At 48.2% G+C, this 26,836-nt stretch overlaps 1 protein-coding gene across 3 annotated transcripts; it reads right to left on the bottom strand.

The window, feature by feature from the left end:
* Positions 1 to 128: 128 nt before the first annotated feature.
* stk38a (serine/threonine kinase 38a) lies at positions 129 to 25,189 on the bottom strand. 3 transcript variants are annotated; one of them, XM_035382498.1, is made up of 14 exons: positions 24,971 to 25,189; positions 18,619 to 18,755; positions 17,639 to 17,690; positions 17,212 to 17,334; positions 15,783 to 15,866; positions 14,191 to 14,314; positions 13,428 to 13,582; positions 10,951 to 11,053; positions 10,371 to 10,432; positions 7,779 to 7,896; positions 5,272 to 5,395; positions 4,906 to 5,001; positions 4,586 to 4,680; positions 129 to 4,330 (listed from the first exon to the last, which is right to left on the bottom strand). In XM_035382498.1, exons 2-14 carry the CDS (start codon positions 18,747 to 18,749, stop codon positions 4,191 to 4,193), a joined length of 1,407 nt encoding a protein of 468 aa, XP_035238389.1. In that variant the 5' UTR covers positions 18,750 to 18,755; positions 24,971 to 25,189; the 3' UTR covers positions 129 to 4,190. The 3 variants fall into 3 exon arrangements, with proteins under 3 accessions (XP_035238389.1, XP_035238390.1, XP_035238388.1); XM_035382499.1 differs by lacking the exon at positions 24,971 to 25,189 and adding an exon at positions 24,629 to 24,789; XM_035382497.1 differs by lacking the exon at positions 24,971 to 25,189 and having other exon boundaries at positions 129 to 4,327.
* Between the last annotated feature and the right edge of the window lie 1,647 nt (positions 25,190 to 26,836).

The raw sequence follows: 26,836 nt of genomic DNA, 5'->3' as shown, positions 1-26,836 counted from the left end.
TTTCTGTAGCACACACACACTGTTCTTCCATTAAGGGACATGGACAGCAAAGCTACCGAAGCTGTAGATAAGGGACAACACAACGTCCCTCACAGTCAGACGCAATGAACACAGGGCGGCTGGACCACTGCTGTGTACAAGGGTGCTTTATTGAATGCTCCTGAAAGTCTACCAGCATTTGTCCAGCATTAATGTTCCTTTCACACTAACACAATTTTGCTCTATACTGCCGCCTGGTGGACAGGCAGAATAAACATTCAACCGCCGAGGAGAAAAAAATTAAATAAAACATGCACACGTGAGCGTATATACATTCTGAGTAATTAAGGCGGGAATCGACAATCCGTTTTAATGCGTGGGTGCTGTCGGTCTAAGAGAGAAGGAAGGAAAATTACTCCAGGGGTCAACCCTAGTGTTAGCTGCAGCTCAGTACATCTCTCCGGACCAACCGGGCCACTCTTCCCAGAAGGTGGGCTGGAGTTATGGAAACCCCCCCTTTAAAACTCAATTTCCCATCAGCCCTTGCGCTGACCTCCTATACGTCTGTACCAGCATTACAGTCATTTTCAACAGAAATGCAGAATGGCCCATTTCCCCTTTCATAAGGAAGTGGATCATCCTGCTCTGGTCCAAAGACAGGTCCGTACTGCCCGATGCTCCTGTGTGCACATTCTATGATGTATAAACACATTTATAATGCATCTCCTAATGTATAATGCACATTATAATATGCACATCATACAGTATAATGTACACGCATTACAAACCGTGTGGACGCTTCCAAAAACACAGTCTATGTTCGCCCACTGGACAGCCTTTCCATGCTTTTTAAAGGACAGCATACCCGTGAGCATGGTGACCGGTCTGATAACCCTTAGTTCAGTTCACTTTTGAGCGGAAGACCGCACTGAACACATTCACACACACACACCTAGTGACGTGAGCTGGTCTCGTACCGTAAAATGGTTCTAAGGTGACACTGGCCAGGTTGAGTGAACGCCAGGGAAAGACACTGGTGTGTCTGTCTCCCTCACTGTTCAGTGCAGAACATGGCTGTGTGATTTCCGCACCGGAGATTTTAACAAAGCCCCGTTTAACCCCGGAGACCCTGAGAAGAGAAAAATCCCTGCGATTGACTGCGCTAACCCTCGCCGTCAAATACAAACGCATCAGAAATCATTTTCACCAGCACATAAATCAGATATTTACAAAGATTACTGACCCCTCCACAGCGTACATCCGTTAAAAAACAAAACCCTTCTTCTGTATCGTTATTCACGCTTTACAAAAGCACCCTTTCAAAAACACCCCTACCCATTTGTCTCTGCAACACAAGCCCAGCCTAAAAGGCTTCTTCTGTTTATACGTTTGTACAAAATGCTCTTAATGTGCCTAAATATCTTCAGTAGGACAGCGGGCCTGCATGTAAAAACAGGATTTACTGGAATGGAGCTGGCTTCACGCAGAGAGGACTCAACAGAAGGCGCTGCTTTCAGACGCATGATGAGTGCTTTAGGAAGACGGACCGATGCTCTCCTCAAGGAACACACACACGTACAAGCCCGCGCACGTCCACACACACACACACACGCGCAAACACGCAAATGCACACGCACGCACGCACGCACACACACACACACACACACACACACACGTACAAGCCCGCGCATACACACATACACACACACGTGCGCGCACACAAACACACACGCAGAGCTTTCGTTTCCACTCGTCTCTCGCGCTGAGTGAGTCGGGCTGGCAGTGTGGGGTGCCAGCCCCGCTGTGCTCCCTCTCCCCCGAAATCTCAATCAGGCTGCCAATCACGCAGAAGACCCGAGGGGGAGAGGAGAGAGCGGGAGAGCGGTCTGTCTCTGATTGTAAAAACACTGCATTTGCACCTGGAGAGCACATCACTGATCTAACGGGCTGGAAGCAGAACTGGCTCTGCCTATGAAACACACTCTCACACAGGCCCTGCCTGATTCATTAGAGTGTGTGTGTGTGTGCGTGTGTGTGAGTGTCTGCTTATGCCTGCTTTTGTGTGTGTGTGTGTGTGTGTCTGCTTGTGTCTGTGTGTGTGTGTCTGACTTTTTTTTGCAGTGCAGTCTCAGTTGGGCACACTGTGATGACATCACTGGAATAGTTGATAGTTGCAACTGTCTTGCTTTGTTCCCTTGATTGGAGCCTCAGCCTCAGACACCCATGCTACTGCAGGTCAGCAAAGGCAGAGGAAGCAGTCTGAGCATGCTCAGAACGGTCGCAGTCTGTGCATGATCAGAACGGGCGCAGTCTGAGCATGCTCAGAACGATCGTAGTCTGAGCATGCTCAGAACGGTTGCAGTCTGAGCATGCTCAGAACAGGCACGCTCAGACCAATCACGCTCATTTCTTCCTGCATTTTCTTCCACTCAAAAAGGCTTCTTGTGCTACAACATCATGCAGCTGCTGGTGTTTGTAAACCATGGATCTGGCATCTCAAACCATCCACATCCACCAATGAGAGAGAAGCTGGAATTTGAACACCAATGACACAAGCTGGATGCTCACTGTGGGCGGGGGGCGGTACAGGTCACGGAAAATGCATCCAATGGAACGGAAAGCAACGCCAAAACCAAGAAGTGACAAACTACAGAAAACCCATCAATGACCTGGTGAGTAGAGGTGAGACATTATTTAACAGAACAGATCCAGTCTCCCAGTGTAAACTCGGTTGCAAATCAGCCTGTCTACAATCAAGACCCCGCCCCCTTCACCCAGTGAGTCACCCCAGGTGGGAGGACAAAGGACTCACTGCACGTACAACCAATCAGCTCGTAACACAGACGCAGCGGCGACCAATCACGTCAGTGGAACTGCGGCACACAGCCCTTCAGACTGAGGCCTAGCCTCCCCAGCGCTCCACACAGTGATGCAACTGCTGAGCTGATGCCTGTAAGGCCTGCCAACAGACAGGAAACAGGAAACGGTGCCAAAGTGCTTATGGGCCAACCTGAGAAACGGAGTTTAAGTGCTTTGACCCTGGATCAGCAGAGGTGTATCTGAGCACTGAAATAAAGTGCAGTGTGAGAGTGGAGTGCGAGTTCTACACTAAATAAATGTTTTTGTTGTAGTCTGGGGAATGGAGATAAAGATGCCGGAGGCTGCCTTTCAGCTCGGAATGGTGCGAGTGAGCCACGTTTATGAAGCTGGGTCCGGAGGAGCTGCTGTAGGTGTCAGAGCCTCTGGGTGTTAGGGAGCGCGCCTGTGTTCACACCGCTACTGAACATGGGCATCGCTGCAGCACAGCCACTGAACACAGCCACTGAGCACAGCAACTCAACACCGAGCAAATCAACTCAGCACAGAGCCTGGTAACTGAACAGGGAAAAAGTCTTTGGTTAAAGAGTTACTCATTTAAGCGCAGGTGGTGGATGTGTGGAAAGGACACGTGGGGACAGGAACGCTGGTGTGCTGTAATCCCTCAGTCCAGAGGAAAACACATTTACATTCTCTCTTTAAACACAGCGGCAGAAAAATAAAAAAACCGAAGATAAGCAAATCCCAGCTGCCACCATCGGGCACCTAACGTGGTGTGAAGAGAAGGAGAGATGTGGAGAGAAGGAGAGATGCAAAGAGAAGTAGCCCTTGACTGAAAGAGGCAGCGTGTGGTGATAACAGGCTCAGGTGAGCTCAGGTGTGGCCAGGTAAGGCTGCATAGTTTTCACATGCTGGTGTGTGAGGGTGGAGGGGGGTGGGGCCTGGTATAGCAGGGAGGAGCTGGTCTTTAGGCTCCGCCTCCACGTCCACACACCCCTCCAACTGGCTCTTTGGTGGTTTACAAAAAAATGTACATATAATAAATTAAACTGCAGTTGTGGCATCCTTGTCCTTGTGTGGAAAGACGGAACTCTGTGGTCTGGATGAAGAAGGAACGTTCTGGAAATCTGGGACTGGGGGCTGGAACGTTCTGGGTCACATGGGTGTGGCCTCTGAGTGAGGACCTCTGGATGAAGATTCGTAGATTTTGGGGAAGGAGGGGAACAGTCTGTGGGAGAAGGGGAGGAGTCTAGGCATAAGGGGCGGAGTCTGGACAGAAGGGGAGGAGTCTGGGGCACTTCATGCTGCAGAACAGAAGCACTTTGAGCCCTTGGACTGGCAGAGAGCAGGAAACGGAGGCCAGGCTGATCTTCTGTTCTCCTGAAGCCCCGCCTCTACCTCTTCCCGCTCTTCATGTAGGAGGGAATGGCTCCACGTGCCGTCAGGCCCTCGAAGCGCTTGTAGGTGTAGTTGATGAAGACCCAGTCCTTGTTCTTCAGGTCTGACTCCGAGTGGTTACTGACCACAGGGGCTACTGGATGAAGAGGGAGAGAGAGAGAGAGAGAGAGATATTAATTTACAGTCAAGTTCAGTCACTTCTATCAGTACTCTGCAAAAGTAACAGAAGAACCCCTGTTGTCAAGCAAGGTTAAAGTGCTGTTTTTGGGGTTTGAAGTGGTGGTATGAAGTGATATGAAGTGGGGGGGTCAGTAGTGGTAGAGGGGGGGGTCAGTCTGGGGGTGTATCAGTGTGTGTGTATGGGGGGGGGGGTGTCGTTATGGGGGCGTACCTGTGGGTTGGAGAATGTCCGAATCTGGGAACTCGTCGAAGTTGGACGTGTCGTCGATGCTCTTGATCTCGATGGGGATGGCGGCCGGTCTCTCCCTGCAGACGGCAAATGAGAACCGGTGATGCTTCTCAGCGCACGCGTGGAGGGGGGGGAGTCTTCATTTGTGAAAATCGATAATAAAATAACCAACAAGCGTGCTGGCAGGCCGTAGCTAAACAGGACTGGGGCGGTTACTCCCTCAGAAGAGCACACAGAGCAGCTCTGACCTGCTCGGCTGCAGATGGGCCCGGTCGGCGGTTTTTTGGGGCGACGCTCCGTACCTGATGTGGTCGTAGTCCACCCCGTGGAAGAAGGGGTTGCTCTTAATCTCCTCCACCCCCAGGGCCCCGATGCGGTGATCCGACTCACAGCAGAACCTGGGAGCCAATCGCAGCACAGACGCACGTTACACGTTTATGACGCGCTCGTTAATCGCATTGATCACACGGCGCGTGTCACACGCCTGTCGCATGCAACGCAGGCGCTTCGCGAATGCGAGCGCTAGTCTAGGCACCAGTGAATGCGAATGCGAGCGCTAGCCTAGGCACCAGTGAATGCGAATGCGAGCGCTAGCCTAGGCGCCCGTGAATGCGAATGCGAGCGCTAGCCTAGGCGCCCGTGGCTTTCCCGCTGGCGCTGGGACTCACCGGAGGATGAGCTCTTTGGCCCGCTCGGAGATGGGCACCTCGGGCGGGAAGGTCAGCGTCTCCCTCCAGTTCATCACCTTCCTGTACGTCTCCTGGGGCGTCTCCGAGCAGAATGGCGGGTAACCTATCAGAACACGCGCACGCGCGTCACGTGACCGTCACCACGGGGGCCATTCATATCATCACACACTGGGCGAAAGAAGCCCAAATCTACTTCCAGCAGACAGACCCCTGCCTGAATAAACTCTCTACAGAGGCCTCCCTTGTGGAATTAAGGTGCACTAAAGGTTAACCTACCATGGTTCAGTCTTCAGAGTCGCATTAACTTCAGGTTCCACTTCAGCTACCGTGTAAACAAGTCGAATGTATCACAGAGATTAGCCCATAACTTTGCAGTCAGATCGGTTTCTCCATTAATGCTTCATTACAGAAGATGCACAACTCAGCCGCTTCCTTTAGTTAATACGCAGAACCCTCGGAATCCTAACCGACAATAGCAATTTACAGTAGCCTTTAAACTATTTATAAGAACAAATGAACTATTGTTTCCTGTGCTCAGACTTTGGCATAGATTGACAAAGCAGGTTAGGGATAGTACCTATAGTATTTTCTAATTTATTTGCGTAAAACTCAGTGATGAAAAAACAAGCCTGTCAGATTTTAGTGACCCAGCTACAGTTTGTTATTCATCTGTTGAAAGAATCACTTCTGAATCAATATTTGATGGGCCTACAAACTGCAACATCTAAACCTGCTACTGTTCTGATTTATACACCGAAGCATTACACATCTCACACCACGAAGCCGATCACACATACCGCGAGAACACAAGACTGCCTCCGCTAATCTTTAAGAACATTCCGGATCTGTCGGGCAACATAACTGAGAGCCCGCACTTAAAGCACAGCTTTGTAATATTTAACATCACCCCGGGTCCCCATAAGGACACCAGACAGCCCTGATAAAAGCCCTGCAGGGATTCTAAGCTGGTTTAAGATGGTTTAAACTGTGTTTTCAACACTCCTAGCTGGTCATAGCTCATTCGTGGCTGGTCAAAGTTGGTCTCCAGGTGGACAAAGCTGGATAAAGCTGGTAGAGTAAGCTGGTGGTCAAACTGGTGGACTAGCTGACTATGTAGGCTGGTCAGCTGGTGAACAGCTGGTCAACCAGCTAGAAGTGTCAAAAACGCATCTCAAACCAGCTGGACCAGTTCGGGCCGGTTTAAGCTGGACTTTTCCGCAGGGAGCCCGCCGCTGAAGTACTCTCATCACACTGTTCTGTCTCGCTTTACCGCCGATCCCCAAAAGCAGGATCGGCCCTTCAGGCCCCTCCCAGACCTCCAGTCTGCGGAGGATCAGCGAGGCCCGTCACAAACTCCCGCGCGTTCGCAGCAAACCGCTGCGCGTCTGGAAATCACGGGGATGGTACAAGCTGTGTAGAACTGAACAGAAATCCACTTGTTCACTGAAAAGCTCTATATGGACGTTTGGCTATGACTGTACGCATCAGAGAGCAGGAGAGAAGCTGGAAGTCACTCAGAACAAACCCTTTCCTGGGTTTTTACGATCAGTTTTACTGCCCACTAACACTTAAACTTCTTTATTATCCCTCTTTATTACACTTCTTTATTATAGTTTTCCTAACAGCACTTCATGCTTTTATAAGAATTTTCCTTTATTTTAATGCTTTTTCACCCATCCCCTCCCAATTCAAATTATATACAGTGAGCGCCATAATGTTCGGAACAAAGACATTTCTTTCTTCTTTTTTATTTGATTTGGCTCTATACTCCAGTTTTAGATTTATAATCAAACAATGCACATGTGGTTGAAGTGCAGACTATCAGCTTTTATTACAGGGCATTATTATACATATTGGTTTCACCGTGTAGAAATGACATTACAGGCATTTACCAGATGCTCTTATCCAGAGCAACTTACATTGTATCCAATTATACAGCTGGATATATACTGGAGCAATGCAGGTTAAGTACCTTCCTCAAGGGTACAACGGCAGTGTCCTTACCCGGGAATCGAACCTGCAACCTTTAGGTTACAAGACCAATATCTTAGCGATTATACTACACTGCCGCCCATACAATAATTACAGCACTTATTATACACAGTCTCCCTGTTTATTCGCACTCATCTCTCCCTGCTGATTTGGGGGAGCACAGACAAGCGCCTGCTCGCCGCTGAAGCGCATGATGTCATCGCAGCTCCTCACCACACCGCCGTTCGTCTGGCTCACAGACAAGAGTCACAGAAAGACGCCTCGTGTACAGCTCAACAAGCTGATTGCGGGTGCCCGATCGACCAGCAGGGGTCGCCAGCGAGCGACGAGAAGCCCCAAGCTCCCCAGCCCACTGAAACCTGGGCGAAGCTGGAACCAACCTGCGGGTTTTCCCTGGGGTTTCATACGCATCCGTTCAACACAAAAAGCTTCTGCTAGGCGGTCAGCCAATAGCAGGAATTCACACGGAGCATCCCGAGCCGCTCGCCACTCACCAATCAGCATCTCGTACATGATGACCCCCAGGCTCCACCAATCACAGAGCTTGTTGTATCCGTTCTGCATGAAGACCTCTGGGGCGATGTAGTCCGGGGTGCCCACCGTGGAGAAGGCCTGGGGATGGGCACAGGGACATTTTTTGGAAACTTGAAGAGACGTGCAGAAGCGGCTTCACAGCATTGGCCGTGCATGAGGACTGCACATGTACTGACGCGTGAAAACAAACTACAGTCATACGCTGCAACTGGCTGTACATGAACAATAACTACAACCACAACCCACATACCCAAATGACTACTATGTACCAAGAGTACACCTGTGAACCTACTTATGTCACATACAAATGACATGAACGCACCACCGTAAGTGACTCTTTGACACTTTTCCACAAATAGCCAGGAGATTTCCAGAACCTGCGCGCTAACGGTAAATACAGCAGCAGCTGCAGATGAATAACCGGTTTGTGTTAATCATCACCAAATCACCAGCCCGCCTCAGAGGCCCAGGGGGGCCAGGCTTGACTCACGATCTGATCCCAGTTAAAATTCAAACTGAACCCTGGGTACGGTTCTCTGTTCTGCTGGGAGACGGGACCATTTAACCCTTTGACTTTTTGAAAAGTCAGTGTTCTAGAAATCAACTGCTCTCAGTCACCAGTAGTGAATGTGACATCAGCATTAGAATGTTCAGTTAAGAACATTCCAATCACATGTTTGTGATATCACACCTTAACAAGTTAATGGGGCAGCGTCTGTACCTCCCCGCTGGAGGGACAATAGGGGCCATCGCTTTGAAATGACATCCAATTTAATCTTGTATGCAAATTAAAAATGGCTAAACACAGAATAATGTTTCTATACTTTAGAATTTCAATAGGTCTGTCCTATCCATGCACATCCTTTGTTAATGCATATGCTGAAGGCATGCAGTCAAAGAAACTGCTTTTCCCACAATGCAGTTCGTCTGCTAAGGTGGTAAAGCAGCATGTGAGCTTCGATGCAAGTTTATACGGTCAGCCAGAGTGTATGGTGCTGTAGTGAGCTCTGATGGGGGCGTATGACTGTAGTGAGCTCTGATGGGGGTGTATGGTGCTGTAGTGAGCTCTGATGGGAGTGTATGGTGTTGTAGTGAGCTCTGATGGGGGCGTATGGTGCTGTAGTGAGCTCTGATGGGAGTGTATGGTGCTGTAGTGAGCTCTGATGGGAGTGTATGGTGCTGTAGTGAGCTCTGATGGGGGCGTATGGTGCTGTAGTGAGCTCTGATGGGAGCGTATGGTGCTGTAGTGAGCTCTGATGGGAGTGTATGGTGCTGTAGTGAGCTCTGATGGGAGTGTATGGTGCTGTAGTGAGCTCTGATGTGAGTGTATGGTGTTGTAGTGAGCTCTGATGGGGGCGTATGGTGCTGTAGTGAGCTCTGATGGGAGTGTATGGTGCTGTAGTGAGCTCTGGTGGGAGTGTATGGTGCTGTAGTGAGCTCTGATGGGAGTGTATGGTGCTGTAGTGAGCTCTGATGGGGGCGTATGGTGCTGTAGTGAGCTCTGATGGGGGCGTATGGTGCTGTAGCGAGCTCTTTTGGGAGTGTATGGTGCTGTAGTGAGCTCTGATGGGAGTGTATGGTGCTGTAGTGAGCTCTGATGGGGGCGTATGGTGCTGTAGCGAGCTCTTTTGGGAGTGTATGGTGCTGTAGTGAGCTCTGATGGGGGTGTACGGTGCTGTAGTGAGCTCTGATGGGGGCGTATGGTGCTGTAGTGAGCTCTGATGGGAGTGTATGGTGCTGTAGTGAGCTCTGATGAGACTGTATGGTGCTGTAGTGAGCTCTGATGGGAGTGTATGGTGCTGTAGCGAGCTCTGATGGGAGTGTATGGTGCTGGAGTGAGCTCTGATGGGGGCGTATGGTGCTGTAGTGAGCTCTGATGGGAGTGTATGGTGCTGTAGTGAGCTCTGATGGGAGTGTATGGTGCTGTAGTGAGCTCTGATGGGAGTGTATGGTACTGTAGTGAGCTCTGATGGGGGCATATGGTGCTGTAGTGAGCTCTGATGGGAGTGTATGGTGCTGTAGTGAGATCTGATGGGAGTGCATGGTGCTGTAGTGAGCTCTGATGGGAGTGTATGGTGCTGTAGTGAGCTCTGATGGGGGCGTATGACTGTAGTGAGCTCTGATGGGAGTGTATGGTGCTGTAGTGAGCTCTGATGGGGGCGTATGGTGCTGTAGTGAGCTCTGATGGGGGCGTATGGTGCTGTAGTGAGCTCTGATGGGGGCGTATGGTGCTGTAGTGAGCTCTGATGGGGGCGTATGGTGCTGTAGTGAGCTCTGATGGGGGCGTATGGTGCTGTAGTGAGCTCTGATGGGGGCGTATGGTGCTGTAGTGAGCTCTGATGGGGGCGTATGGTGCTGTAGTGAGCTCTGATGGGGGCGTATGGTGCTGTAGTGAGCTCTGATGGGGGCGTATGGTGCTGTAGTGAGCTCTGATGGGAGTGTATGGTGCTGTAGTGAGCTCTGATGGGGGCATAAGGTGCTGTAGTGAGCTCTGATGGGAGTGTATAGTGCTGTAGTGAGCTCTGATGGGAGTATATCAGGGGCATGCTCACCAGCTGCCGTCTGTTTCTCTTCCAGGTCTCAGCTTTCCTTTTGGAGTTCATGTTCTGGAACGCTGCAGAGGGAGAGGCACAGGGTGAAGAGAGAGAGAGAGAGGAAAGAGGTGGGAGAGAGAGATGGAGAAAGAGAGAAGGAGAGAGAGAGAAAGAGAGAGATATGAAGAGAGAGAGAGAGAGAGAGAGAGAGAGAGACACAACATCTGGTTTCAATCCAAGTTCCAAATACTTGTTACAACCGAGTATCAGGATCAGATAAGAGCTTTTGGGCTATGCACACCACCAGTGGTTTGGTGTCGGAATAAGGAAGCTCATATTACTTTACCTCTTTACTTTTACCTCTTACCCACAGCCACAGATCACAGTTTTACATACAACCCATTAATACGGCAGGTTTCAGGATGGATTACACTCCACTGCTACCCACTGCTAGCCATGCCGTGGGCTCCTGCTAAGGTCAGTGCAATCAGGAACTCCAGTCAGGACCAAGACATTTTGTCCAACATCCCATCTTTGAGCAACTGTATTTGTGTAAAATAAAACACACAGACACAGATACAGGCGGTAAAGAGCTTACTGAAGTCACTGGGCAGGCTGTGGTTGAGGTTCCTGTAGAACTCCGTCCTGTGGGCCTTCTTCAGTCCAGTGCAGAGACCAAAATCAGACAGCTTAACGTGACCCTGAAGCACACACATTATCCCCATAAACCTATATACCTGCACACCATCAGATCTAAGCCTATACACCTGAACACCATCAGCTCTAAACCTATACACCTGAACAGCATCAGCTCTAACCCTATACACCTGAACACCATCAGATCTAAACCTATACACCTGAATACCATCAGATCTAAACCTATACACCTGAACACCATCAAATCTAAACCTATACACCTGAACACCATCAGATCTAAACCTATACACCTGAACACCATCAGATCTAAACCTATACACCTGCACACCATCAGATCTAAACCTATACACCTGCACAACATCAGCTCTAAACCTATACACCTGAACACCATCAGATCTAAACCTATACACCTGAACACCATCAGATCTAAACCTATACACCTGAACACCATCAGATCTAAACCTATACACCTGAACACCATCAGATCTAAACCTATACACCTGAACACCATCAAATCTAAACCTATACACCTGAACACCATCAGATCTAAACCTATACACCTGAACACCATCAGATCTAAACCTATACACCTGAACACCTTCGGATCTAAACCTATACACCTGAACACCATCAAATCTAAACCTATACACCTGAACATCATCAGATCTAAACCTATACACCTGAACACCATCAGATCTAAACCTATACACCTGAACACCACCACATCTAACCCTATACATCTGCATACCATCAGATCTAAACCTATACATCTGCACACCATCAGTTCTAAACCTATACACCTGAACAGCATCAGCTCTAAACCTATACACCTGCACAGCATCAGCTCTAAACCTATACACCTGAACACCATCAGATCTAAACCTATACACCTGAACACCATCAAATCTAAACCTATACACCTGAACATCATCAGATCTAAACCTATACACCTGAACACCATCAGATCTAAACCTATACACCTGCACACCATCATATCTAAACCTATACACCTGAACATCATCAGATCTAAACCTATACACCTGACCTGAACACCATCGGATCTAAACCTATACACCTGAACAGCATCAGATCTAAACCTATACACCTGAACACCATCAGATCTAAACCTATACACCTGAACACCATCGGATCTAAACCTATACACCTGAACACCATCGGATCTAAATCTATACACCTGAACAGCATCAGATCTAAACCTATACACCTGAACACCACCACATCTAAACCAATACACCTGAACACCACAGCTAAACCAATACACCTGAACACCTCAACTAAACCAATACACCTAAACACCACCACATCTAACACTATTCACCTGCAGTTCAGCCTGCACCTGAGCACTGAATGATGTCAGTGATGTTTTTCAAACCCTGAACTATGTGTCTGCAGTTCAACCAGTTGCCCCAGATAAACCAAGGCTCAGGAGCAGACCCGGGTCCAACACGGATTTGTTTGGATTCTAATACTTTTATGTGCTCTATTGATCTTGTCTGGAACAACTGAGCCTGCCAAGAGGACCAGAAGGTGGGGTCTGCACTTTCTGAGAGTACTTCATAGGTTCCCATACACCAGATATGCTCAGTAAAGCATAATAACAAATAACAAATATGTATTTGAGTGGTTAAAATACTCAATCCTAGCTCACATCACAAGATTCTATGTTATATGATAAGACTCAATGTCAAGTTATCATTTGCAATTTTACGATTCTTAATTAGAATCCATTTGCAATATGTAATTTGTTCCGACAGCAACCAACAACAGCTCAACGCACACTGACTCATTGGCCAGTCCAGCCTGTGTCGCTCCCATGGTAACGCACGCCACACGAGAGCGCAGTTCTCACGCACGGGACAGAAACGCGTCGCGTTTCCTGAGGAAGTGAGCAGAGCTGACAGGGTAACGCCCCAGCCCTCAGTTTCGCGCTCCCCGCCCAGGGGCGCGGCTACACCCTAAGCCGGTTTGAGCGAGCACGGCGACTGTTCCGTGGGAACTCGGGTACGCTCGCGCACACATTTCCTCCTGCGCGTTTGTGCTGCAGTCGTGGTGTCAGACGTTAGCATGGAGGGAGAGTCGGGACTCCGCTCCTACTGTATACCCAGTGAAATGAAAGCAGTTCAGCTGATGTGCTGCTTTCTTACAGACCTTAAGGGACATTTACTGAAATGGAGCTAGCAAAGCACAAGCATTCTTAGTGCCTTGAGAGAATGCATTAAATATGCAAGTGTACATAAATTATATTAAATGTGCAAGTGATATACGCAAGGTATATGAGCGTGAGTGTGCACATGCGTGTGCTTGTGTGTGCGTGCGTGCGTGTGTGTGTGTGTGCGCTCACATATCATTAGGCACATGTGTGTGCATTTGAGTGAGTCAGTATTCCCGCAGTCTGACCCTGGAGTCCAGCAGCAGGTTGTCAGGTTTGATGTCTCTGTGGATGAAGCCCAGCTGGTGTATGGAGTCGATGGCCAGCACCGTCTCTGCCATGTAGAACTGCGTAGCTTCCTCACTTAGCGTGTCCTTCTTCATCAGCAGAGTCATCATGTCCCCTGCACAGCACAGAGAGGTGCGTTACACACCATATCACAGCCCAGCACAGAGAGGTGCGTTACACACCATGTCACAGCACAGCACGGAGAGGTGCGTTACACACCATGTCACAGCCCAGCACAGAGAGGTGCGTTACACACCATGTCACAGCACAGCACAGAGAGGTGCGTTACACACCATATCACAGCACAGCACAGAGAGGTGCGTTACACACCATGTCACAGCACAGAGAGGTGCGTTACACACCATGTCACAGCACAGTACAGAGGTGCGTTACACACCATGTCACAAAAAGCATCTCCCCTGCCCGACTGATCAGATCCTCACTTCATTAAGGACACCAAACACAGCTGCTGCAGTATACACTATGGCAACGCTAAGATAAGCCACGCTATGCTAAATTATGCTAAGCTAAGCTATGTTAAGCTATGTTAAGCTAGGCTAAGTTATGCTAAGCTAGGTTACACTAAGCTACGCTAAGCTAGGCTAAGTTATGCTAAGCTAAGCTATGCTAGGCTACGCTAAGCTACACTACTCACACAAGCACGCATGCAACGGGCAGGTGTCAGTGAATGGAAGCTCTGAAAGCTCTCTGAGCCTGGCTCACCCCCAGGGAGGAACTCCATAATGAGGTAGAGGTTCATCTTGTCCTGGAAACTGTAGAACATCTTCACCACCCACAGGCTGTCGGCCTCCACCAGGATGTCCCTCTCTGCTCGGATGTGGCCCACCTGAGAGAGGCATAATAACATTGTAAAAGAGTCATTATAACATCACAGAGACACATTATAACATTATAAAAGAACCATTATAACACCTATATTATAACATTATAACACAGACATTAGGACAGTTATCATAATGTGATAGCAACATTATAAGCAAGACATTATAACAATCATAAAAGAATCATTCTAACATTGTAACAGAATACAACACTGACATTGTAACATCATCATAACCTGACAGCAACATTATAACCAAGACATTATGACAAAGTCATAATGGCAACATTATAGCATTATAGCATTGGGTATTGGAGAATACACTAGCTAGGCCCACTACCACTGTGCAGTCAGTTCAGTTTCTAAAGGATGAAAAACTACGTAACCACAGAAACACAGCTTGGGCGGGCCCAGTTCAGGGCTGGCTCCCATCCTATACGGTTCCTCATATAAATAGAGAGGAATCTTATTTTACAGTGGCGTTACTGTATGAGTCACCTTTAAAACAGCAGTGGCTGCATTCATTTCCTCCTCAAGAAGATCATAACAAAAATAACCTGTCTGTACAACATAAATGAAAGTGCAGATCCATGACTCATCGATGACCGAACCTCCACTCGGTGCTGCTTCTCTGGCTGCTTCAGTGATGACTCCAGAGCAGCACAGCTCCCTGTACACTGCACTCTAACACACTTCAACGCTGCAGTTGGAACCGCAACCGCGCGGGTCTGTGACAGCGTGTTCGTCCAGCGGGCTCTGCACAGGGGGGCCCAGCGTAGCCGTATGACACCTGTGTGTGTGTGTGCGTGTGTGGGATAAACCCTCACGCCGCTGATGTGTGAGGTCACTGTGACGTGGCACTTTCAGTCTGACACACTGCCACCTGAACAGCATTTCCAGCTGCGTGCTGACAATGCAACGGCTCCCTTTGATATGAAGAGCAGGGTTAGCGAAATACGATCTACTGACCTCATAAATGGGTGGGAAAATGCACATCAAAAATGGATCGCTTGAGTGCAAAGAGGATGCGATTTTTAACAGGGGTGTGACCCGGCAATGAGAGGATTAGTTTTAGGTCAGCAGGTAAACAGTAATGAAGGGATTAGTTTTAGGTCAGCAGGTAAACAGTAATGAGAGGATTAGTTTTAGATCAGCAGGTGAGCAGTAATGCGGGGATTAGTCTTTGATCTGCAGGTGAGCAGTAATGCGGGGATTAGTCTTTGATCAGCAGGTGAGCAGTAATGAGAGGATTAGTTTTAAATCAGCAGTTGAGCAGTTATGAGGGGATTAGTTTTAGATTTGCAGGTCAGCAGTAATGACGGGATTAGTTTTAGATCTTCAGGTGAGCAGTAATGAGGGGATTAGTTGTAGATCTTCAGGTGAGCAGTAATGAGGGGATTTGTTTTAGATCAGCAGGTGAGCAGTAATGAGGAGATTAGGTTTTGATCAGCAGTATCCTGGAGGCCCTCCTCACCTGCTCCTTCTCCAACATGTCGGCCTTGCGTAGGATCTTCATGGCGTAAACATGGCCTGTGTCCTTCTTCTGCACCAGCCGCACCTGGGACGGGCATACAGAGACATCAGCCAATCAGGCAGCACCCAAGAAAGGAGCTTAGGCTCTCTAGGAACCAGTCTGGGCTCGACATTCAGAAACCCTCCAATGATATAACTCAGGAAATGACAGACAGTGAGGAGGCAAGCGGACCTGTCTCCTGTCTGCAGCGAGACTTGGGGAGATGTGCCTTGCTTGCCTGGAGCGTTACTGGATAACAACTGCTGAACTGTTTATTTTTATTTAATTTAACCTGGCAGGTCAAATGAGAACAAATGCTTTTTTACAATGACGGTCTGGCAAAAGGCCTCTTGAGGAGGGCAGGGGGTGAGGGAGAAAATATGGACAGAACTTTGGCCAAAGACTGTCTGTGAAATGGCAAGGAAACAAATAATAGAACAACAGACAGCACTAGTGCAGCACACTCAAGAGCTGCAGGTAATAACACAGAGTACACTGAGCTGAAGGGATGGATAGAGGGATGGGCTGAAGGGATGGAGGGATAGCGGGATGAGCTGAAAGGATGGATAGAGGGATGGGCTGAAGAGATGGATGGAGAGAGGAACGGGCTGAAAGGATAGATAGAGGGATGGGCTGAAGAGATGGAGGGATAGAGGGATGGGCTGATGAGATGGATAGAGGGATGAGCTGAAAGGATGGATAGAGGGATGGGCTGAAGAGATGGATGGAGAGAGGAATGGGCTGAAGAGATGGATGGAGAGAGGAATGGGCTGATGGGATGGATAGAGGGATGGGCAGAAGAGATGGAGGGATGAGGGATGGGCTGATGGGATGGATAGAGGGATGGGCTGAAGAGATGAATGGAGAGAGGAAAGGGCTGAAAGGACAGATAGAGGGATGGGCTGATGGGATAGATAGAGGGATGGGCTGAAAGGATAGATAGAGGGATGGGCTGAAAGGGTAGATAGAGGGATGGGCTGATGGGATAGACAGAGGGTTGGGCTGAAAGGATAGATAGAGGGATGGGCTGAAAGGGTAGATAGAGGGATGGGCTGATGGGATAGACAGAGGGTTGGGCTGAAAGGGTAGATAGAGGGATGGGCTGAAAGGGTAGATAGAGGGATGGGCTGAAAGGATAGATAGAGGGATGGGCTGATGGGATAGACAGAGGGATGGGCTGAAAGGGTAGATAGAGGGATGGGCTGAAAGGATAGATAGAGGGATGGGCTGATGGGATAGACAGAGGGATGGGCTGATGGGATAGACAGAGGGATGGGCTGATGGGATAGATAGAGGGATGGGCTGAAAGGGTAGATAGAGGGATGGGCTGAAAGGGTAGATAGAGGGATGGGCTGAAAGGATAGATAGAGGGATGGGCTGGTGCTCTCACCTCTCCGAAGGCCCCGCGGCCGATGACCTTGAGGGACTCGAAGTCCTCCAGGCCGAGCCGCGTTCTCTTCAGACGCAGGAACTCCGTCTCCTTACGCGCGTGCTGGGAGCGACGCACACGCTTCTGCAGCGCAGAGACACACACACGCGTTAGAGTGTGTGTGTGTGTGTGTGTGTGTGAGAGAGTGTGTGAGAGAGAGAGAGAGAGTGTGTGTGTGTGCGTGTGTGTGTGAGAGAGAGTGTGTGTATGCGCATGTGTGTGTGTGAGAGAGAGAGAGAGAGAGAGTGGGTGTGTGCGTGCGTGTGTGTGTGTGAGAGAGAGAGAGAGAGAGAGAGAGAGAGTGTGTGTGTGTGAGAGAGAGAGTGTGTGTGTGCGTGTGTGTGTGAGAGAGAGAGAGAGTGTGTGTGTGCGTGTGTTTGCATCTCACCTCCTCATCTGCCAGCCCTTCCTGATCCATCACCTTCTCCAGCTTCTGCTGCCTGTGAACACACACACAGAGAGGCACAGTGAAGCACAGAGATGCACAGAGCTCAGTGTGAACACAAACACAGAGAAGCACAGTGAAGCACAGAGCCTGAGTGTGAACATAAACACAGAGAAGCACAGTAAAGCACAGAGCCTGAGTGTGAACATAAACACAGAGAAGCACAGTGAAGCACAGAGCCTGAGTGTGAACACAAACACAGTGAAGCATAGTGAAGCACAGGAAAGACAGACTCCTCATGACAGGACTACTGCAGTCACGCTTCATTACCCAATTAATCTCACTACAGTGCCTCTGCCAACGTCTGCTTCCTGCTGCGGTCGAGTGCGCTGTCACACAAAGCCAGCGCTCACAGAGCACAGGAGGAGGGCGAGGGGGCGTGGCTCAAGCCTGAGCAGACCATATTGACCACGGCGAGGTCCCGCTTTGATCCAATTACATTTGCAAGCTCAGCTGCCATTCTGCCGCGGCGAGCGCGAGACAAGCCTAGCCCAGCCACTCCCGTTCTCTTCCGGAGAGTGAGTGACAGCAGCTCACATTAAACTGACACAGTCGAGGGAAAGCTCTAGAGTGGAGCAGCTCAGGACGACTATGTTACAGCTTCACACTGCGGGTTGCCATGAATACATGGAGACACACATCAGTGCTGGTTTCATGCCTTGGAGTACAGCCATTCCAGGTAACCAACACAGGCGGCTTCTTCAGAACAAGATGGGCTCTGTCCTCCTCCAGCAGATGTGCCCTTAGGCCTCCTCTGCTTGCTTACGTTTACAATGAAACACACAACATCAGAAGCTAATAAGGCACCGCTTGCACTGAGTCAAATCTCCGTGGCCAGCCTGGATCCTGGATTCAGATTTCACGAGAGATTTGAGGGAGGCCATTAAGGGGTGCAGGGTTAGGGTTAGGAGACACGGGCCTACCTCATCTCGCGCTCCTCGTGCTGGGCGATGAGGTTGCTGTAGAAGTTCTCCAGGGTCACCTTGGCCATGGTCACTCGCTCCTTCGTGTGGTTACTCATCGAGGAGCAGGAACTCTGGCCTGTCATCGCCATGGTTACCTAAAAGTACACGAGAGCACCAGTCAGAGCACGAATCGAGAACTAACGACAGGAAATGACGTCATCGCCACAAACAGCAAACGCCTTTCCCAAAAGGTCAGTTTAATCTGTGTGACACGCTAAAGAGAAATCCAGGGGAATAACTACATCCCACGGACACCACGCGTCTGATATATAAACACAGAGGAACAGAAGAGCAATGGTATCATTTATTTTTACACAGAATTTCTTCACTAGCACATCCACCCCACTCGACTAATCATCCAAGACCTAGCAGCCACGGCCTGCGTTTGGCCAGCAGACCACAAGTGAATCGCACTTCATTTCGTTTCACACGCTCAATTATTCATGAGGTAAATAATTAATGTGACCCTGCACATATAAATCTATGTACGGGCATAAACACGAGATTATAATTAAAAGCACTAAATCCAGAGATGAGCGGCCTGGACACATACTGACCGAACAGAGCCCGATAACTCTGAATATTTTAGGTAAAACACAGAGTGACTGCGACGAGCGTGTTTGAGGAACGCGGCGCAGGTGCTAGGGGACCGCTAGCGGCTGCGCGGCTTGGCTGCAGGGCTGCGCGGTGAGAGGACGGGCGAGCGTGAGCTCGTCTGCACGCGTCTGCCGCCGACCGGACTGTTCAAAGCGGGAGAAAGCCGCTGTTAAAATTCCCCCCCTCAAAAAAGCAAAAAAAAAAAAAAAAGAAAAGTTTTATGTTCAGGTCTTTGCTTGGAAGTCCAAACTAAAAAGTCAAATACGGTAGATTGAAAAACCTAACTGAAAAATCTTTCAAATTTCCTAGGCCTTTGCAACATTCTGAATAAACGGGCCAAACAAACGTTTAATATGGCTGGGCTGGAACAGCCTGGAGTCCAGCAGGCCTTGGTTTAAAAGCAGAATGGCATACAGTGGAAGCGATGCACCTGTGTGTGTGTGTGCGTGTGTGTGTGTGTGTGTGGGGGTGTGTGTGGGGGTGTGGAGTCCAGCAGGCCTTGGTTTAAAAGCGGAATACCACACTGTAGAAGCGATGCACCTGTGTGTGTGTGTGTGTGTGTGTGTGGAGTCCAGCAGGCCTTGGTTTAAAAGCAGAATGGCATACAGTGGAAGCGATCCACCTGTGTGTGTGTGTGTGGAGTCCAGCAGGCCTTGGTTTAAAAGCAGAATGGCATACAGTGGAAGCGATCCACCTGTGTGTGTGTGTGTGGAGTCCAGCAGGCCTTGGTTTAAAAGCAGAATGGCATACAGTGGAAGCGATCCACCTGTGTGTGTGTGTGTGTGTGGGGGGGGTGTGGAGTCCAGCAGGCCTTGGTTTAAAAGCAGAATGGCATACAGTAGAACTGATGCACCTGTGTGTGTGTGTGTGTGTGTGTGGAGTCCAGCAGGCCTTGGTTTAAAAGCAGAATGGCACAGTGGAAGCGATACACCTGTGTGTGTGTGTGTGGGGGTGTGTGTGTGTGTGTGGGGGGGTGTGGAGTCCAGCAGGCCTTGGTTTAAAAGCAGAATGGCACAGTGGAAGCGATGCACCTGTGTGTGTGTGTGTGCGTGTGTGTGGGTGTGGAGTCCAGCAGGCCTTGGTTTAAAAGCAGAATGGCATACAGTGGAAGCGATGCACCTGTGTGTGTGTGTGTGTGGGTGTGGAGTCCAGCAGGCCTTGGTTTAAAAGCAGAATGGCACACAGTGGAAGCGATGCACCTGTGCCAGCGCAGTGGCGTTGACACGCTGCTGAAAATGCAGCAGGGCGGGGTGCGTAATTAGGCTGTTTGTGTTCCTCATGAATAGCTGATCAGCAATAAAACAAAAGAAGCTGCAGGACTGAATTCCGCCGTCAGGACCCGTCAATCAAAGAGAAAGGCGTGTGACTGGCAGGCGAGAGACGAGAGGTGTGAGGTTACAGGCGGAGACGACCCTCGGCGGGCGGGCGGCGTGACAACGGCCCTTTCAGACGGTGTGACCCACTTAAATAATGAACGCTCATCAGCGCGGCTGTCAATCACAGGCTGCAAACGGTTCCTCCGGCGGCTGGGGAGGTCTCTCAGAGCAGAGATCATTCTGATGCCACTGCTCACCTGTGACAGGAGGTGGTTTCTGATTGGCTGATCTGTGAATGGTGGAGGTCTCTTGGCTGATCTGTGACAGGAGATGGTCATCGATCGGCTGATCTGTGAATGATGGCGGTATCTTGGCCGATCTGTGACTGGAGGTATTCTCAATGATTGACTGATGGCAGGAGGTTGTCTCTCACTGGCTGATCTGACATGAGTGAAGGTCTCACCGGCTAGTCCGTAACTGGAGGTGGTCTCTGCATTGGACTATCTACAACGTTTCCTTTAAGAAACATCTGGTGCTGCCAACTTAACAGATTTACTGCAAAACATCTGAAATTCGATAATCATGAAGACAAGCTGTGTTGCTTGTAGCAAATTCCTGAGCACAAAACAATCATGGCCAGCATACTAAAGATATCTCTTGCTTGGAGGAGCACGATCAGTCAAAACTGTCACGTGTGGAACGTAGAACACAGGACAGACAGCAAAGAGGAATGTAAAGTTTTCAGAAGGGTGTGGTCAGAGGGAGAGCAGGGCGTGTAGGACCGGCAGCCTCCGGCCCTGCAGCCTGGGCCTGTCTGCAGCGTTCCCATGGAAACGCTCCAGCGTTTCCTCCTCTCCCATTTCTCTAAATGCTTCTCGCCGTACTCAGCGATGGACCGCAGTCCGCCGCGTCCTCTTCCGGGGTCACATGACATCCGCCGGCCTGGTCTCGACACCAGCTGCAGGAACGGCCGCTCCAGAGCGTCGGTCTCCGTGCATGGCCAATTAAAACTGTCAGCTGGCCTCCAATACAACTTCAGACCCGCAAAGGCATCAATCCTGGATGCTAAATTCATGCTGTAATTCTCGCGCTTGTAATTTTATGGTGCAGCGTTTCCTGTCATGTGTAAAGAATGCAGGAAGTGAGCCAGTCTACCCTGTTTGCGAGGTCATCTTCAGGGCGATCTCGGCAGAAACACTGCAGGTTCATATATTACAGAAAGGTTAAGGAGGCATTGCTAAATTCCTGTACTCTGTGGCGCTGGTTTCTGGCTCAGTAACGAGACTCTGAAGACCGCAGGGACGTTTCCTGGTGCTGCAAAAGGGGTTCTTTAGCAAGAAAAAAAGCCCTCACAAACCCCAAACTCATGACTTTCGTTCGGTAATAAGGGAATTCAATTATTCCGACGTTTAGAGCGAGGAAAATAAAAAGACCTTCCAAGAAACGGCAAGCAGACTCGAGCTGTGATACAGGAAATGAAAAAATTGGCACACACGTCGCCGCAAACTCATGACTAACAGACACGCAAAATGAATCCAGTTTCCACATTTTCAAACCAATAACCGCGAGCCGCTGCGCAACTCGAGGCCTTTCGTTGAACCGATGGTGCTTCTCCCGGCTCCGGCTGGTTGTTACCATGAAAGGGGGAAGGAAGGGTTCTCCCACGGCACAGACCCAGGGCTCAAACGCTCAGCTTCACCCCTGCACACTTCCAGACAGGGCCAATCCGGCACAGCCAAGCAGAAGAGCTGGCAACAAACGCAATTGCCAAACTCAAACTGCTCACGTTTACGCAGCACGGAGTTGTGTTAGCGCTCAGCTAGCAAAGGACAGGTAGAGCACGTCACATACATTTTTGGAATTCCAGTTATAATAATAATAACCTGCTCCTCCTGCTTCTAGTTGTGAACTGGAACACACATTTTTCTTTCTGGAAGATTCTCATCCAGTATCATTTTTTTAACACCCAGGCCAACCTGAAGGCTGCAGATGTTCACCTCAGGACAGCGTGTTGCCGAGCGCAAGCCACTGCTTCTTTCCGCCCCCCAATCAGCCCCCTCATATGAGCTGCGCAGCCACTGTGCAGAGGAACGCAGCTCCCATGCAGCTGGCGTGACCACGACAGACCAGAGGAGGCGCTCTCGCGCGACAAGGAAAGTGAGCCGATCCTGCCGACCAAAACCCTCTGATGGGTGCAGCCACGGCCAACGCTGCCCCACAGGCCTGCTAGCCACAGCCAGGACTGCGGACCAGACAGCAGGGGGCGCTACAGCGCTGAAATCAGATGCGCTGGCTGGCTGCAGCACTCTACAGCCTTACCTTTAGACAGCACAGTACTGGGATCAGACACAGGGGCCGTGTCCAAATCAGCGCACTTGCTACTATTAAGTATACAAGTTGTATACAACTGAGCAAATGAGCCGATTCGGACAAGGCCAGGGTCTGTGAAAAAGAAAAGCTGCCAAACACACTCAGACATGGAACTGGAACGACGCTATTCTCCTGTCATACACATCGGTTTCAGAAGAGCAAATAAGACTTATTACCCCCATGCCTATACTCCAAAATTCTAGTCTAAAATAATACAAAACACATAAAAAAAGGTTCTCCACATTACTGCAACGGTGACATTGTTTTTTAAATAGTCTAAGGGGTGCCCGTTCAGCTGCACTAGACAACTTTAAAGAAGCCAAGGCCACACAGCAAATATTGTGCAACCCAGTCTGTTAGATATAATCACAAATACAACTCATTACACTTATTTTCAAAGTTACTTACAAAAAAGAATTCACCTATGGACCAAGGGCCAAAGGTTGTCTTGTGCCAAATATGGCATGAAAGGTTTATTATAAGATATTCAGTGCAGATTCGATATGAAAACGATTTATTAACACTGCACTGGTAAAATGACTCCATAACATTACGTAAACAGAGTAGAAAATAACCTGCACATTATTAAAAGACATGCTACATAAGCCATTACACCAATATCAAAAACCAGGTAGGTGTAAGTAAGATGTCAATGCGATACAAGCCTATGAGAACAAGGGCCCATTTTGGTAAAATGTTACATACTGATTTCATGTGTAGGTGAATAAAAACATTACAAACTGTGCTGAGCTTTTAAATGCACGTTCTTTGAAAACATCTGGTGGTTTGGTAGCATTTAGACTAGGAAGGTGAAGGTTCGCGCTTCGGTCATTTTTATATATTTTTATATATTTTTATAACCATGATATCCAAGCTAGTGTTTCGGTTTTTAGTTGAACAAAACTTAACTAGTTTATGAGTCCCCTATAAATGTTTAGCTAGTTAACTTTCAAGCACACAGCACTGTACATAACCCGCTAGCTTTACAATTATCCAACTTTAAATATAGTTTCCAAGCTGACATTAGGTATTAACGTTACAGCAGGTTAACCCTGACTACACTGGCTTACTCTCTTAACAGATCGTCACATAAATATTCTGAAGTTGACGATAGCTGAAACCCCAAAGGCGTATTTGATCTAACGCTAGCTTTCGATATCCTATCCTAATTTCACAGCAGCGATACCGTACGATCGACCAGAATCATTCGTGCACTGAGCCAACTAACTTTAGCTGGACCCAAGTAGTTCAGAGTAGACTAACGTTATATCGTTTTATCGCACACTGAAATATGCATCTACCAACGCAAGTTAATTTCAATAATTAGGTTTGCCAATCAATAATTCTTACATTATGTACACAATATAAAACGATGCAGCTACCTAGGTACACATTTAGTCTACCTATGTAACAAGCGTGTTAACCACTCTCGTAAATCGGATCACCACACATGCCCCTCCCGGACCTGAACCTTTTTTGACCAATAGATCTACACATATTCACTCGCCCGCTGTTAGCTAGCTAGCGAACGTTACCATTCTAGTTAACGAGCTAGGCTACGTAAATAGCAACTAATATCCCGTTCTCTTTGCTTTAGTAGCTCATTATCTTTCCAATAACTCCCTAGTTGCTTACTTAACGTAAATAACGTAATTAAAGAATATAAAGTAAAACACAACACTCACATAAAGTCTGTGTTCATACTCTCGGTTGCTGGTTAGCCTTGGCTTTACTTAGCCAACAAAGTCTAATTGCTTGCCGGGCTAGCTAGATATAACATTGCTCATACACCACCGGCCACTGTTTTGACACGGTAAAGCAGATTAGCTAGCTGGCTAGCAAACAGACAGTATAAAAAAAGTTGACACACCGGGTTTTACAGGTAGCCCAAGACCAAAGTTGTTTAAAAAAAACATCCCATTTCTTATCCGACCACGTGTCTGTTCTATTTATTTTCCCCCCGAAAAACTCGGTCAACTTCAAATCAGTTTTTGTGTTACTAGCCACTGGCTATGTATTGTTCTTACCTTCGTGATGATATCGCCTCTACCGTTCCACTTCGGATTCTTTATCTTTTGCTTTGACGTGATGACGCGTGTCGTCCCGCACACTCCTCCTAGCACCACCCAAAAGACGGGTGTAGCTAGTCTGTGACATTAAGCAGACAGATGGCTACGGTGCAGTGGGATGGTTAATGATCTGCTCTGTGCCATGGCAAATCCGTTCATGTTGAACAGAGAGGTGTAATTGGAGTTCCAGTCTATGGTTCCAGTACGTAGTTACTGCACTAAAATAAGTTCAAGAATGCTGCCATTTTTTATTTGAGAAGCGTCTAATTTATATATTTATTGACTCATTTATTTATTTCAGGATTTATTTCATAGCCACATTTATTTATTTCATAGGCATATGTATTTATTTAATATTGACTTAAATGGCATTCCATAAGCGTCGAGCAGTTGCAGTTGGCGGTGGTACCGACATCCGTAACTAGGTGTCACTGTTGACTCAAGTTGCCGGTTAGTGTAAACCAGGGGTGGCCAACCCAGGTCGTGGAGAGTCACAGGGTCTGCAGTTTTTTGTTTTTACTCCACATTTAATTGATCAATTAAAGCAGTTGATTTCACAGTTAAACCAAAGAAACCAGGTGAGGTTAGTTAAGTGGTTGTTGTATTTAAAGGTGAAAACAAAAACCAGCAGGTCCTGTGGCTCCCCAGGACCTGGGTTGTCCACCCCCTGGTGTAAACATAATTGAAGGGCATGTCGAGATAGGACAGTGTTCTCAATTTAAGCTTAAAGGAGGGCCACTTTAACTAAATGAATATTAATTTGGGGCCACAGATACATGCACAGTTAATAATAATAACAACTCAGACTTTTGAATATTATATTTGATAAATGCAGAATAAATATAGGTACACACTTAATCCAAATAAATGATTTACTACAATTATGTAGAATAAAACTTTTAAAGATAACTTGATTTATACTCTTTAAATTTCTGCATTCCTTCACACTGATACAATCATACAAATTCTTCCTTGATGGCTGTTTCTTGGGTTTCAGAGACCATTCAAAGCAGAGAAATTTGCTACAACATTAGTATTGAGAACTAAAAAATGACTAAACAAGTTCCTTTCAGTAAAATAAAAATGAGCCTATTTTCATTAAAAACTAGAGAGGTGGAAGCGATCCTGATGCTCCTTCACTTTCTGCCGTGTGTATTTAGTTTGTCATTGCAATTCTTGTGAGGCAGTCCACGTGTATAACTGACAGCTTGTTCCTTGTTCTGTTTTCACAATATTCAATGTGGTTTCACAAGTGTAGGATGTACTAGTAGTGGCTGTAAAGGTAGAAATAACAATCTCAGCGTTACCACTCCCACAGGTTCTCACAGGAGCAGAGCCTCAGTGTTACCACTCCCACAGGTTCTCACAGGAGCGGAGTCTCAGTCTTACTACTCCCACAGGTTCTCACAGGAGCAGAGCCTCAGTGTTACCACTCCCACAGGTTCTCACAGGAGCAGAGTCTCAGTCTTACCACTCCCACAGGTTCTCACAGGAGCAGAGCCTCAGTGTTACCACTCCCACAGGTTCTCACAGGAGCAGAGCCTCAGTGTTACCACTCCCACAGGTTCTCACAGGAGCAGAGTCTCAGTCTTACCACTCCCACAGGTTCTCACAGGAGCAGAGCCTCAGTGTTACCACTCCCACGGGCTCTCACAGGAGCAGAAATTTTTTTTAGTTCATTCTCACTATTTCACAGTTTTCTTTTATTTTGACCAAAAACTGACCAGCTATCTCAAGGACCAGTTCTCGTGCCATGATTTTATTTCACTATAAACTGAGTTTGATACATATGCAAGGAGGTTAATGACAACGTCAAATAATATT

The sequence above is a fragment of the Anguilla anguilla genome, chromosome 11, assembly GCF_013347855.1.
Source record: "Anguilla anguilla isolate fAngAng1 chromosome 11, fAngAng1.pri, whole genome shotgun sequence".
NCBI lineage: Eukaryota > Metazoa > Chordata > Actinopteri > Anguilliformes > Anguillidae > Anguilla > Anguilla anguilla.
Note: the sequence above shows the minus strand (reverse complement) of the source record. Positions and strands in the feature narration are given on the sequence as shown.